General features: G+C 40.3%; 1 protein-coding gene across 4 annotated transcripts in view; it reads left to right on the forward strand.

The window, feature by feature from the left end:
* Nucleotides 1-15,833, forward strand: part of SDK1 (sidekick cell adhesion molecule 1) — a 989,261-nt gene that overhangs the window by 769,170 nt on the left and 204,258 nt on the right. For all 4 annotated transcript variants that reach the window (XM_063667220.1, XM_063667221.1, XM_054494717.2 and 1 more), the window contains exons 18-19: nt 5,574-5,689; nt 8,386-8,578. In XM_063667220.1, coding sequence (XP_063523290.1) covers nt 5,574-5,689; nt 8,386-8,578 — 309 coding nt within the window. The remainder of the gene's footprint in view (nt 1-5,573; nt 5,690-8,385; nt 8,579-15,833) is intronic.

Below are 15,833 nucleotides of genomic sequence, written 5' to 3' on the forward strand. Positions count from 1 at the left end.
TTTAGAGAATTTAACAACATTTGATATTTGGTATTCTGGCATTCCAGAGTCAGTAATTGGGCTTCGTGAAACCCCAGAGCTAAACCTACCAAGAATGAGATGCCTTCCTCAACCCCAGAGGTTGTGAGTTCTAAGAGAAAACGTCACGACAAATGTTGGTCTTTTCCCAATAGCTCCTGGCGTTTATTCTTTCTTTTCCCTTTTCTTCCTTTTTCTCCTTCCTCCTGTTGTGTTTTCTTTTCTTTCTTTCAGCAGAGATTTTTCTAGTCATCTATTGCTGCCTAACTGACTACCCCAAAACTTAGAGATTAAAAGCAACACCTGTTTATATGTCATGATTTCTTGGGTCAGGAGTTGGAGCAGGGCTTGGATATGTGACCGTCTGTACCTCTCATTCAGTTGGGAAGAAGGCTTCGTGCACACATTGGCACCGTGGCTAGGAAGGCGGAAAGGCTGACTCCCTGGGCTGTCCCCTGGGGCAGCTGCCCCTGGCCTCGCCAGCCTGCAGCCTCAGGATCCCCACATTCCTACTGCTGCTCAGGGCTCCCAGCAAGCAGCAGAAGCTGCTAGTTTATTAGGACCTGGGTCATATTCTATTGGTCAAGCAGTCTCAGAGCCTACGTTGAAGGATTTCAGACATAGACACCACCTATTCACGGGAAGAGTATCAAAGAATGTGCAGCATTTTGCTTTGCTTTATTTTTTTAGGGACAGGGCCTTCCTCTATTGCTTGGAGTGCAGTGGCGGGAGCATAGCTCACGGTAACCTCAAACTCCTGGGCTCAAACCATCCTCCCACCTCAGCCTCCCAAGTAGCTAGGACTACAGGTGCATGCCACCATGCCTGGCTAATTTTTTACTTTCGTAGAGACAGATTATCTCACCCTGTTGCCCAGGCTGGTCTCAAACTCCTGGCCTCAAGCGATCCTCCCACCCCAGATTCCCAAAGTGTTGGGATTACAGGCATCAGTCACCATGCCCTGCCTGCAGCATGTTTGAAAAGTGAGATTTATTGTGGTTTCCTAATTTACATACAGTAAAACTCACCCTTTCTAGTGTACAGTTATATATACATTTTCACAAACATCTTTAGCCCACATTCACCAGCATAATGGAGATATGACTTTCTGTCACCTCCGCCAAAAGTCTTTGTGCTTTTATATTCACCCCTTTACCTCCGCCCCAGCGCTTGGCAAGCACTGCTGTTTTCTTATATCTTTGCCTATTTCAGAACATCATATAAATGGAGCATGCAGTGTGCAGTCTTCGGAATCTGGCTTCCTTCCCTTAGTGTCATGCATTTGAGATTCACCTGTATGTTCATATGTATAAGTATTTTGTTCCCTTCTACTACTGAGCAGCATCCCATTCCATAGACACACTACAGTTTGTTTCCCATCCATTGGTTTAAAAACATTTAGGATGTTTGCAGTTTGGGATGATTATTAAAGCTGCTATGAATATCACATATAGATTTTATTTATTTATTTATTTAGAGACAGGATCTCACTCTGTTGCCCAGGCTGGAGTGCAGTGGTGCAATCACAGCTCACTGCAGCCTCAACCTCCTGAGCTCTAGTGATCCCCCAACCTCAGCCTCCCAAGTAGCTGGGACTATAGGTGTACACCATCACACCCAGCTACTTTTTTGACTTTTTTTGTAGGGACAGGGTCTCTCTGTATTACCCAGACTGGTTTCAACCTCCTGGGCTCAAGTGATCCTCCCATCTTGGCCTTCCAAAATGGTGGGATTACATGTGTGAGCCACTATGCCCTGCTTCATGTAGATTTTTAAGTGAACTTTTACATCTCTCGTGCACAGTTACCCAGGGGCAGGATTACTGGGTCACGTGGCTCATGCATGTTTAACTTCGTAAGAAAGCACCAAATGGTCCCACCAGGTGGCCGTGCCATGGGCATCCCCATCTCAAACCGCGAAGGCCTCGGGCACTCCACATCTTCACCGACATGGGTTGTTATTGCTGTTGGTTTGTGATGTTTGAGTCCTTCTAATACGGGTCCAGGGCATCCCATCATGGTAAATGGGATGGTGAAGTTCTCTTCACTCGCGGATTTCCTGTTGTTCTATTGGCTTTGGTGAAGCAACTGTTCTTTTTGCGTACATTTTTTGTTTTCTTACAGTTGAATTTTGAAAATTCTTTATATTTTCTGCATAATAGGTTTTTGTTCTTTTTTTTCTTTTTAAGAGACAAAGTCTTACTTGGTTGCTCACTGCAGCCTCACACTCCTGGGCTCAAGGGATCCTCCTGCCTCAGCCTCCCAAGTAGCAGGGACTACAGGCATGCACTACCATACTCAGCTAATTTTTTTTTTTTTAATTTTGTAATTCTTTGTAGTGATGGGGTCTCACTATGTTGCCCAGGCTGGCCTCAAACTCCTGGCCTCAAGCGATCCTCCTGCCTCAACCTCCCAAAGTTCTGGCATTCCAGCCATGAGCCATGAGCCACAGCACCCGGCCTGGATAAACGTTCTTTATTGGGTATCTGTCTTGCATACGTTGTCTTCCAGTCTGTGGCCTGTCTTTGCATGAAGTCAGCTTTATTCTTTTTTTTTTTTCTTTTATGGATTGTGTCCTTGGTATTGTATCTGAGAAATTTTTGCCTAACCCGATGTCATACCTATTTTTTCCTAGAAGTATTATAATTATAGGTTTACATTTATGCCTCTGATCCATTTTGAGTTAGGTTTTATAAATGGTATGAGATATAGATCCAGATTTTGTCTTATTTTGTGAGTGAATGTCTAATATTTCCAGCACCATTTGTTGAAATTACTATCTTTGTGCTTTTATTGAAAACCAGTGATATATGTGTAATTTCTTGCCTGTCTTCTCTGTCACTGATCAATGTGTCCACCCCTTCTCCAGTAACACCCTGTTTTAATTACTATTGATTTCTAGTTAGTCTTGAAATCATACAGTAAAGATTATCCAATTTTTTTTCAGACTTGCTTTGGCTATTCTAGTTACCTTGCTTTTCCATATAAATTTTAGAATCACCTTTTCAATGTCTAGGAAATGTCTAGCTGTGATTTTCTTTTTTTCTCTTTTGAGACCGGGTCTTGCTCTGTCACCCAGGCCAGAGTGCAGTGTAGCTGGGATTTTGATTGGGATTGTATTCACTATATTGATCAGTTTGGGGAGAATTGACCTCTTTACTGTGTTTTCTTCCAAAGCATTCATGTGATATGTTTCTGTATTGACTTAGGTGTTTGGTTTCCTTCATTCATGTTTTGTAGTTTTCATTGCACAAATATTGCATGTAGTTTGTTAAACTTATATCTATTTTATGTTTTTAGAGCTTAAATAAGGTATTAGCTGTAGGTGTTTTATAGGTGCCCTTTTTAAAGTTTAGAATGTTCCTTTAAATTCCTGCTTTGCTGAGAGGGTTTTTTCTTTTTTAAAAAATCACAATTGATTATTAAATTTTGCCAAATGCTTTTCCTAAATCTATTAAGATGTTCATATGTTTTTCTTCTTTATTCTGTTGATGTGATGAACTACTTTGATTGCTATTCACATCTTGAGCCAGCCTTGCATGTATAAGATACACCTCGCTTGATCAGGCTAGATTATGACTGTTATATATTGTTGAATTTTATTTTCTAATATTTTGTTGAGGATTTTTTGAACTTGTGTTCATGAGGGATATTGGTCTATAGTTTTCCTTCAGAGGCTTTTTCTGATTTTGGTATCAGGGTAATGCTTTAGAATTGGTTTAATTTATTCCTTAAATGCTTGGTGGAATTCATCCATGAAGTACACATAGTTCTCACCTTTGTTCCTCTGGATGCTGTGTGTCTGCGCTCCGAAAGCTTCTGTCCTCTCTTGTAGCCCACATTCAGCCTTCGGCCATTCACTGAGGATTTTGGGTGACTTTCAGAATTTCCATTGTCTCCTCCTCCCGCGCTCTGTGACGGGTGAGCAGGACCCATCCTGACTCCTTGGACAGGCCCATCTTTCCTTGTTTTTCCGACCACCTGGCTGGTATGCAACCTAAGCTGTCTTATGGGCTCAGGAAAAGTGATTGTTTTGTACTTTGTTCAGCTTTTCTTGTTCTTAGGTGGATGTGATGTTCTTTCCAATGCTCAGCATCCCAGGCACAGCAAGCCCTGTGTCCATTTTTAACCCACACATTTTACAGGATGGCAAGTAGGGCAGTTTCCTAGTGACTTAGAGAGGGGGCCGAGGGGCATCACAGCCATGACCAGCAGTGGATGGGGACAGAGGGTCCTCCTGCATGCCTGGGAAGAGAAGACTTGAGGGGCTTGGCCAAGTTTACGTTTGTCTCATCTCTGCCTGAGATGGGCTTTTGGGGAAGGGAGCCGAGAAGAGTGTAGCAATTTTCACCAGGACCACATGGGATCCCGTGTGTTCTGGCCAAGAAGACCCTTGTTTTTGTTTCTCTGCCTGGATCCACAGGATCCCTTAGGCTTCTGTGCCTCACTTTTAGAACAAGCACCTGAAGAGCCAGGACCTTCCTTCCACCCAGTAGAAGCCTTGATGGTGCAGCCGGAGGCTTGGCCCCTCTCTGCAGGCCACTGGGGTTCCCATCCTGAAGAAGCTAGCTCTGCCCACTGCCCTTTCCAGAAGGCCTTCAGTTCCCCATTGCCTTATGTATGCGTGATCAGCCGTGCTGCTGGGCATGGTAGACAATCCCAGCGAGACCCGTGCACTGTCGGCACCCCGCTTCCCCCAACCCCTCGTCCAGCCGTGCTCCCCATGCACCCATCCTTGCCAGGCTCCTTGGCAACACTTTGCCTTTGCCCACGGCTCTCCCAGCTGAGAGTGCCCTTCCCAAGAACTTACCCCTCACAGGCCACCCTTCCTCCCAAACACAGTCCAGATGAGGCCCTCCAGCCCTCCCAGGCCAGAGGCAGGCATCTGCCCTTCACGAGTTTGCTGCTCTGTGGAACATCTGCCTCTTACAGTACACAAGCATGTCCCCTAGAAAGGGCATGCCTTGAAGGCAGTCATTTGGCAGGTATATAATTGGGTTCAATAGCTGTTCCGTAAAAGAGAGAAACAAACCGTGGAAAATCCAAAAATGATTGTCCCCATTGACAGACAAAGAGAAATTTAGCCTCCAACAGTATATGTGGGAGGAGGGTGATGATTTTGTTTGCTTGTTTCCCCCCCACCCATGTAATGAACAATTTAGCTTGAAACATAGTGGTATATATTGAGGGAGGATTTCTAGATGAAACCTTGCCTTGATCTCAAATATCTGTTCATTGAAAAAGAAATTAGAGAAAGCTTTGCTTGCCATCCACCTTGGAACCACAGGAAAGGCCCATCTGTGGGATGAGAGGATGGTCTGGTCTACCTTTCTGCCTATGCCTTAAAGAATTCCGCAAGAGAAAATGAAAAATAGCCCAGTTCTCTTTCTTGGTAATGTCGCTGTAAGCTTCCCTAAACATTCATGACACTTCCTTGGTCTCAGTGCAGTAATTGCCTGTGAGCATGATGGCAGCTAAGGGTTTCCTTTCTGTCTCTCCTCCCCATGGTGCCTCCTGCCCTTTGTTCCGCTGTCGTCAATGACTGCCCTGCCACAGTGCCCACCGCGCCCCCGCAGAACGTGCAGACGGAAGCCGTGAACTCCACCACCATTCAGTTCCTGTGGAACCCTCCGCCTCAGCAGTTTATCAACGGCATCAACCAGGGATACAAGGTACGTGGCCTGGGTTCAGGGCCTGTGGGCGGCTGTCGTTGTCTGGAGCCACAGGGTGACGCAGCTTGAGGCAGCCCCTCCTGTGTATCAAGAGCTGGTTGCGTTAAGATACAGGGCGTCTTGACCTTGGTGAGACCACCATTTATCCAAAGTCTTGGCACTAGCTCTGCAGGTTCAGAAATTCCAATTCCTAGTTATCAAGAGGATAGTTCATACATCAGTGAGCAATTTCTTATGAGAAAGGCCATTCATTTTTAAATGGCGGGTGGGAGACATGTCTCAGTGATTAGAATGAATATTTGCACAAACTACTTCTTCCCAGAAGGAGGTCCTCTCAGGAGAACACAGGCGCTGAGCAAAGGGAATGGCATGAGTGATATTTCCATGGAGAAAGGATATTTTTCTCTCCTCCCTTTCTACTTCAGGGACAGTTCTGTTTAAAGAACTGAGACCAGTTGATACCAGCTACCCGCCCGGACTGAATTAGACACGTAGACAAATTTCCATCATCCGACTTCTTGTGTCTTTAGCTACCAGAGTGCGTTAACTTCACTGATGTACCAGGATACACCGTCACAAAGCACAGCTGATCTTCCCTTTCAGATCAGCTTCTCCTGATTCGATTTGGGAGTCCACCTTGATTTTAGCTGCAATAGATCCACTAATTATCTTTAATAGATGATAGATGGGGGAAGCTCTATACAGTGAAGGGATTCCATCTAGTTTCCTCAATACCTGGTAATTTCACATTCAGAGGGTGAGTTTCCTCAGACACAAGGTTCGTTTTTTTTTCCCCAATTTGGATTCAACTTGCTAAAACACTGATTTGTCTGCCAGAAAGGCAAAAGTAGCTGGAAATTTACCCTGCCTTTCATTTATCCTCAGAAGTATCCAAAGCCAGAAGCTTTTGTGAAAGAAAATCATATTGATCAAGCAAGATGCTTTTGCCTTCTTGCTTCTCCTGTCGAGTCTCATTGGCAAGGCTGCAGCGTTCGTTTGATGACTTCGTTGTCAGTTTGATCTGTGTAAATACGCTTTGCATCCTGCAGCATGTCAATTTTCAGACCCAATTAGTCCTAGAAATGTTTGGTGCCGAAGGAATTAAAAGTCACACACCTACATAATGCTGCCAAAACATGAACACACTTTCCTTAGGTTGTGGATATAGACTGTATTTCTTTAAAATTGTAAGCAGTCTCCTAAAATCCTTTTCACAAAACTAGTGTGATATAAATTATAAATAATTACGATTATTCCTGTTGAATCATGGACGTCTTTTTTGAGACAGAGTAGGTGCTTTCTAGAAAAATATTTGTATTTGTTTCATTGTGCTGTTTCAGCTGAATTAACAGATGGTTTCATCTTTATTCTTTACTGTTAAAATATATATTATATATTATATGGTATATATTGTATATACTATATAGTATATATAATATATAGTATATATAATGTATTATATATAATATATACTATATGTATCTGTTATATATGTGTAGATATTATATGTACTATATATGTTATATATACTATATGTTATGTATGTTATATATAGCATGCTATATGTATATATTGTATGTACATATACATATGTATATTACATACATACATGTAATATACATCTATGTATGTAATATACAATATACATTACATATATGTATATGTAATATACATATATGTGATATATGTTGTATATACTATGTATGTTATATACGTTATATATAGGATATATATAACGTATATACTATACGTTATATATAGGATATATGTATATATAGTATATATAGTATATGCGTAACATATATAGTATATATACTATATATGTATATATAACATAGTGTGTATATAGCATATATATACTATATATGTTATATATATACTATATGTACATATGTTATATATAGTATATATTCATATATGTATATATTATATATTATATATACCATATGTGTATATTATATATTATATATTTTATATATTATATGTGTATATATTATATATTACATATGTATATATTATATATTATATATGTATATATATTATACATTATATACATGTATATATTATATATGTATACATAATATATACTATATATGTTATATAGTATATAGGTTATATATATGTATATAATATACTATATATGTGTAACATACTATATGTTATGTATATGCTATATATGTTATGTATGTTATATATAGTATACTATATGTATATATTATGTATGTGTATATTATATGTATATATAATTTATACTATATATGTTATATAGTATATATGTTATATATAATACATACTATATATTTCATATAGTATATATGTTATATATAATATATGTATATAGTATATATGTATATATGTAATATATATTATACATATGTTTTTTAACCTTCTTAAGTGAAGAGAGGGTGAAGATTTGAGGGAGTGTCCATTATTCCAATATGAGTTAAATAGTTATTTACATATACAAGTATAAAATACATGTAAATATACATGCTTGTATAGAAAAACCTATAAAATATATTTTTATCTCAACTTTTTTCAAGCATGATTATAAAATGTAGGATTTATGGACTTTCTTAATTATGACTTTACATTTTAAAAGACGTATTCATTGCAAAATAAAATTCTGCCGCAGACATGAGTGTGGAGAAACGCCATTGAAAACAGGCTGTCTTTTTCACCCTGTTCCATCTCAGCTTCTGGCATGGCCGGCAGATGCCCCTGAGGCTGTCACTGTGGTCACTATTGCCCCAGATTTCCACGGAGTCCACCACGGACACATAACGAACCTGAAGAAGTTTACCGCCTACTTCACTTCTGTTCTGTGCTTCACCACCCCTGGGGACGGGCCTCCCAGCACACCTCAGCTCGTCTGGACTCATGAAGACAGTGAGTTTTCCTATCTGCATGTCTGTTAAGTCAGTCATCAAATAGGTGTATACCGCTGTGACTTCCAGAATCAGGCAAGGGCAGAGGTGGATCACGAGGAGGTCCCGGATTTTTGGAGTGCTTGCAGTCAGCTCACCTAGGGAGATCAGGCATCAGTACTGATAATGCCTCGCAGAGGATGGCACGTGGACAGTGGAGGGCGGCCTTGGCTCAAGGAAGGAGCTCTGGGGACAGGGGGATGGAGAATCAGGTTCCAGCTGTGTGGCCACACCTTTGGTCTTGCTGAACTTGTTCTTCACCTAGAGTTCAATTTCTAATTCCCTCACCTCCTTCCATGATCCCCCCCGACGCCCCCCAGCCCGTTCTTCCCTGACCCTCGCTCGCAGGGTCCTTTTCCCCACGCCCTTCTAAGCTCTGTGAGTTTGCATTATCTCCATCTGGTCAGTTCGAACCCACTCTTTCTCTGCTCGCAGGCCAGCTGACACATCTGGAAAACATTAGCTAATGAAGTTACCCCGAGAAAATAATCACAGATGCACACAAAGATTTATATACAAGGCGGCTCGTTACAGTTATTTGTAGTTGGAAAAAACGTGAAAAGCATTCAGATGTTCCAGATGGGGAGGATTGGGAAAAAGTGTAGAATGACAACATAAGAAATATTTTGTAGTTGTTGAAAAAACAGAACTCTGAAGATCAAAAATTGTGCGCAAAAATGGTCATGATATAACATTGTGAAATAATAGTATACAAAACTATGAGATCCAAATTTTATAAAAATACACCGTATGAAATATGAACAGAGAAAAGACCTTGGAAGAAATATGTCACACAAATTTAAGACTTGGTATCCCTATGTGGTATCATTATGAGTAGTTTTGGCATATTTCTTTGTATTTTTTTTCATTTTCTAATTTCTACCACGTGTGTGTACTCCCTCTATAACGAAAGTTAAAACTAGAACAATTAGGGCTATGCAGCATTCATGCCTGTAATCCCAGCACTTTGGGAGGCTGAGGCAGTTGGATCACAAGGTCAGCAGTTCAAGACCAGCCTGGCCAACATGGTGAAACCCCGTCGTTACAAAAAATACAAAAATTAGCTGGGCGTGGTGGCAGGCGCCTGTAATCCCAGCTACGTGGGAGGCTGAGGCAGGAGAATCACTTGAACCCGGGAGGCAGAGGTTGCAGTGAGCCGTGATCATGCCACTGCACTCCAGCCTGGGTGACAGAGTGAGACTGTCTCAAAAAAAAAAACAAAAAACAAAAAAAAAAACTAGGAAAATTTTTTTTTTAAGTGACCCTGGGCTGCTGCTTGTCTCTCCCCCAGTGCTGGATGGGCTCAGCCTTCTGAACTTGTCTCTACTAGAGTTTGGCCGTTGCCAGCTCCACCCCATGCTGCTCCCGTTTTTGGACTCCCAGCCTTACTGCACTCCCAGCAGGTGACATTTGCAGAGGCCAAGGCCACCAAGACGGATTCCTTGCCTTCCCACTTCACCCTTCATTTCTGTGTCCTTACGCTTGCCTCTCTCCCCTTTCTTCTCAAACGAGGGTCCTCTAAGGGTCTCTAAGAGTCCTCCGTCATCCTGTTCCCTTCTTCCCCTCTCTCTCTTCATTGTGCTATTACTTCTTCCAATCTTTTTACTATTGGATCCTTTCCCTCCTTCCACAAATATGTTCCGGTCTCCCTCACTCAAAATCGGCAGCCCCCTGACTGTGCTCCCCCTGAAGTTGCCAGGATGGGTCCCCACTCCCTTTCAGTCTAACCATTGTTTTGACCTTGAACGCCTTATGTTCTCCTTGACCCTTGGCAGCCTAGCTTTCTCCTTGCCACTCTCCTGGAACGATCTCGCCATTGACTCAAGGTCTATGTCAAATGAGTGACACGGGAGGAATAGAACATGGATTTCTTGACCCTCTGAGACCAACAATCAATCCTTCCTCACCAAAAAAGATGAAATGAAAAGCAGCCCTGCTGCTGCTGTGAATTGATCCCAAAAGTTCTTCCCATACTTCGCCTTTGCTCTGCTCTCTGCTTTTGTTTAACTGATTTTGTTTTTTCTGTTGTTGTTGTTGCTGTTTTTTTGTGGGTTTTTTTTGTTTTTTGTTTTTTGTTTTTTTTGAGACAGAGTCTCGCTCTGTTGCCCAGGCTGGAGTGCAGTGGTGCAATCTTGGCTCACTGCAACCTCTGCCTCCAGGGTTCAAGCAATTCTCCTGCCTCAGCCTCCCAAGTAGCTGGGATTACAGGCGCCAGCCACCACGTCTGGCTAATTTTTTTGTATTTTTAATAGAGATGGGGTTTCACCATGTTGGCCAGCCTGCTCTCTAACTCCTGACCTCAGGTAATCCGCCCACCTCAGCCTCCCAAAGTGCTGGGATTACAGGCATGAGCCACCAAGCTCACCAAGGTTAACTGAAATTTTTATTGAGAGCATTACAGATTCACATGCAATTATATGAAATAATATTGAGACCATGTACATTTAGCCCAGTTTCTGCCAAGCTGACATTTGCGAAACTACAGTATTGTATCACGTCCAGGATATCAACACTGATGATACAATTCACAGATCTGATTTGGGTTTCTCCAGTTTTGTTTTTTCTCTCTTGTGCATATGTGTGTGTTTAGTCCTGTACAATTTGTCACATGTGTAGGTTTGTGTATCCACCACAATAATCAAGATCTTAAATGTTTTTAAGGCCACAAAAATCATCTGGGTTCCTTTATAGCCACACTCACCTTCCTCCGGCTCTTCCTTTCTGTATGCCTTTCATTTCCTTTTCTTGCATGATTTGCAGTGTCTAGGATTTCTAGTACTATGCTGAATAAGAGTGATGAGACCAGACATCCTTGCCTGCTTCTCACCTGAGAGGGAAAGCACTCAGTCGTTCACTGTTAAGGATTTTTTTTTTTAAGCAAGTTGAAGTTATTCCTCGCTATTACTAATTGGTTGAGAGTTTTTGACATGAATAAATCTTACTTTTTTTCACGTGCTCTTACTGCATCATTTGACATGATCATCTGGATTTTCTTCTTAGCTTGTTGATCTATTAGATTACATTGACTGATTTGCAGATTTCAAACCAGCTTTGTGTACTTAAATTCAACTTGGTCACAGTGTATAATTCTTTTCATATGCTGTTGGATTGACTTTGCTAGCACTTTGTGAAGGACTTGTGCATGTAAGTTCATGAGAGATATTAATCTGTAGTTGTCTTTTTTTGGGTATTATCTTTGTCTGGTGTTGGTATCAGAGTAATATGGTCCCATGAAATATGTTTGGAAGTATTCCCACTTCTTCTATGTTCTGGAAGAGATTGTGTAAAATTGGTGTCAATTTCTCTTTAAATGTTTGGTAGAATTTTCCAGTGAAACTCTCTGGGACTGAAGAATTCTTTTTAGGAATATTTTTAATATAAATGCAATTTATAAATGGTTTTAGGACTATCCAGGTTGTCTGTTTCATCTTGGCTGAGTTTTGGGAGTTGATGGTTTTCAAGGAGTTGATCCTCTTAAGAGTTCAGATTTGTGAGTATGAAAATGTTTGCGGCACCACCTTCTTAACGGCTGCAGGATCTGTAGTGATGTCCTGTTTTTTATTCCTGATACTGACGATTGGTTTCTTCCGGCTTTTTAATGTTGTCATTCTTCCTGGAGGTTCGTCAATTTTATTGCTTGGTTTTCCTGGTTTGTTTTTGTTGTTGTTGTTTTCGTTTTTTGTTTTTTTAGAACCAGCCTCTTGTTCCAGATCTCCTCTTCTTCATGGTCTCCTTCATTTTCAACTTTATTGATTTCTGCTCTTTATTATTTCCTTCCTCTGCTTGCTTTGAGTGTATTTTGCTCTCCCTTTTCTGCTTTCTTGAGGTAGCCACGTTGGTTATTGGTTGAAGGCCTTTCTTTGTTTCTAGTGTGAGCGTTTAGTGCTGTACATTTCTGCTTCCATGCTGCTTTAGCTGCATCCCAGATGTTTTGACACTCTGTGCTTTCATTTTCATCCAGTTCTCTGTATTTTTATTTCCTTTGAGATACTCTCTGTGACTCATGAATTAATTGGAAGTGTGCTGTTCAATTTCCATGTGTTTGGAGATTCTATTGTCTTTCTGCTATTGATCATCTAATTAGATTCCATTATGATCAGAGAACACACTTCATATAATTTTAGTTATTTTATATTTGTTGAAGTTTGTTTAATGGCCCAGGATATGGTCAATCTTGGTGAATGTTCAATGAATGATTTTTTTAAAATGTCTATTTCTGCTTTTCAATTGTAAATTTTATGTCTCAGGGAAAACTGGAAAAATCTCAATTTTTTTTTTTTTTTTTTAGAATTTTCTAACTGAATCATTTTTTGGTAGGCAGGGAGCCTGTTTATCCTATTTAGGATAATAACACATCTTTGTAAATGTCAAATATCACATTAAAAGACTGAAGGTAGGGTTGAAGTCACCTCTGGGGGGTGTAGCTTTTAAAAGGAGAGTTTGGAGCCTGAATGAGAGGGGCTTCAGGGGCCAGCTGACCACAGTCGCCTGGTACTGGCCTCCTTCATAAAGAAGAACCAGAATAGCAAGTAGGTAACCACACTTCAAATAGATCCAAGAGAGAAGCTGGAATTCAATAGAGAAGTGACAGGAAGCACCTATGGCAAGGAGGAAGTTGAAGTGCAGCAGCTCCTCTGGGACTGAGACGGGCTGGGAACCCAGAGAGGTTCCCCACTGTGGGAAAAGAGAAAGCGAGAGACCCCCGTGGTCCACATTCCCACCACAGACTCCTGCAATCTGAGCCACAGGAAAGCCCAAAACCAGACAAGGACATAACAACAAAAAACTACAGTCCATTATCCCTGATGAACATAGACCCAAAAATCCTCAACAAAAATACTAGCAAACTGAATCCAACAGCACATCAAAAATATAATACACCATGCTCATGTGAGATTTATCCCAGGGATGCAAGGATGGTTCAGTGTACACATATCCATAAATGTGATACATCACTCCAACAGAATGAAGGACAAAAACCGTGTGATCATCTAAACAGATGCATAAAAAGCATTTAATAAAATTCAACATCCCTTTATAATAAAAACTCTCAACAAACTAGGCATAGAAGAAACATACCTCAATGTGATAAAGTCTATATATGAAAAACCCACAGCTAACATCACACTGAATGGGGAAAAGCTGAAATCCTTTCCTCTGATAACTGGAACATGACAAAGATGCCCACTTTCATCACACCCCTATTTGTAGTACTGGAAGTCTTAGCCACAGCAGTCAGGCAAAAGAAAGGAATAAAAGGCATCTAAATTGGAAAAGAGGAAGTCAGATTGTTCTCTTTGCAGATGACATGATCTTGTATCTAAACAAACCTAGACTCCACCAAAAAACTCCTATATCTGATAAATAAATTTGGTAAGGTTGCAGGATACAAAAGCAACATACAAAAATCAGTAGCATTTCTGTAAACCAATAATGAACTAGCTGAGAAAGAAATCAAGAAGTTGACTCCATTTACAATAGCTATAAAAGAAAAACGTATCTAGGAATTAATTTAACCAAGGAGGTGAAAGATCTCTACAAAGAAAAATACAAAACATTGATGAAAGAAACTAAGAAACTGAAGAAGACACAAATAAATAGAAAGACATCCCATGCTTGTGGATCAGAAGAATTAACATTATTAAAATAACCATACTCCCCAAATGAATCTAATGACTCAGTGCGATCTCTATCAGAATACCAGTGTCATTTTCACAGAAATAGCAAAAAAAATAAAACACTAAAATTCTTGTGGAACCCAAAAATAGCCCAAATAGCCAAAGCAATCCATAGCAAAAATAACAAAACTGGAGGAATCACACTACCTGTCTTTGAAATATATGACAAGTCTATAATAACCAAAACAGCATGGCATGGTATTGGCATTAACAACAGACACATAGACCAGTGGAACAGAATAGAGCACCCAGAAATATATCCATATATTTACAACCAACTGATTTTCGATAAAGGTGCCAGGGCACCTTCTTCAATAATTGGTGCTAGGAAAATTGGATATCCATATGTAGAAGATTGAAACTAGACTCTTATCTCTCACCATATTAAAAAATAAGATGGATTAAAGACTTAAATGTAACACTTGAAACTGTAAAACTACTAAAATAAAACACAGGGGAAACACTTCAGGACATTAGTGTAGGCAAAGATTTTATGGCTACGATCTCAAAAGCACAGGCAACAAAACCAAAAATAGACAAATGGGACTATATCAAACTAAAAAACTTCTGTACAGCAAAGGAAACAGTAAACAGAGTGAAGAGACAGCCTGTTGAATGGGAGAAAATATTTGCAAACTATTCATCTGGTAAGGGATTAATATCTAAAATATACAAAGAACTCAGCTCAACAGTTAAAAAAATCTCATTTAAAAAGTGGGCAAGGGACGTGAATAAACACCTGTCAAAAGCAGACATACAAATGGTCAGTGTGTCTATGAAAAAATGCCTAATATCACTAATCATCAAGGAAATGCTAATCAAAACCACAATGAGATATCATTTTATCCCAGTCAGAATCACTAGAATTAAAAAGACATAAAAAAAATGCTGACAATCATATGGAGAACAGGGAACTCTAATACACAGTTGGTGATGGTGTAAATTAGTACAGCCACAGGGAAAAACAGTATAATTTTTCAAAAAACTAAAAGTAGATCTACCCTATGAGCCAGCAATCCCACTATTGGGTATTTATCCATAGGAAAGGAGTCAGTGCATCAAAGGATACCCATACCCCATGCTTACTGCAGCACCATTCACAGTAGCCAAGATATGGAATCAACCCAAGCGTCCATCAATGAACCAATGGATAAGAAAATGTGGTGTATATACACAGTGGAATACTATTCAGCCACAAGAAAGAATGAAGTCCTGTCATTTGTAGCAACATGGAGGGAACTGGAGGGCATTATTACATCAGTGCCCTCAGGAAAACAAATATCACAAGTTCTCACTCATAAGTAGTAGCTTAAAGGGCAAATCTCATGGAGATAAGAGAGTAGAACGAAAGATACTAGAGGCTGGGAGGGGTGTGTCGGTGGAGGAGGGTGGTGGGGAGAAAGAGAGGTTAGTTGATGGGTATAAACGTTCAGTTAAATAGAAGGAGTAAGTGCCAATGCTCCTTGGCACAGTAGAGTGACTACAGCTAACGATGTATATTTCAAAATACCAAGGGAAGAGGATTTCGAATGTTCACAA

Source organism: Pongo pygmaeus, chromosome 6 (assembly GCF_028885625.2).
Source record: "Pongo pygmaeus isolate AG05252 chromosome 6, NHGRI_mPonPyg2-v2.0_pri, whole genome shotgun sequence".
NCBI lineage: Eukaryota > Metazoa > Chordata > Mammalia > Primates > Hominidae > Pongo > Pongo pygmaeus.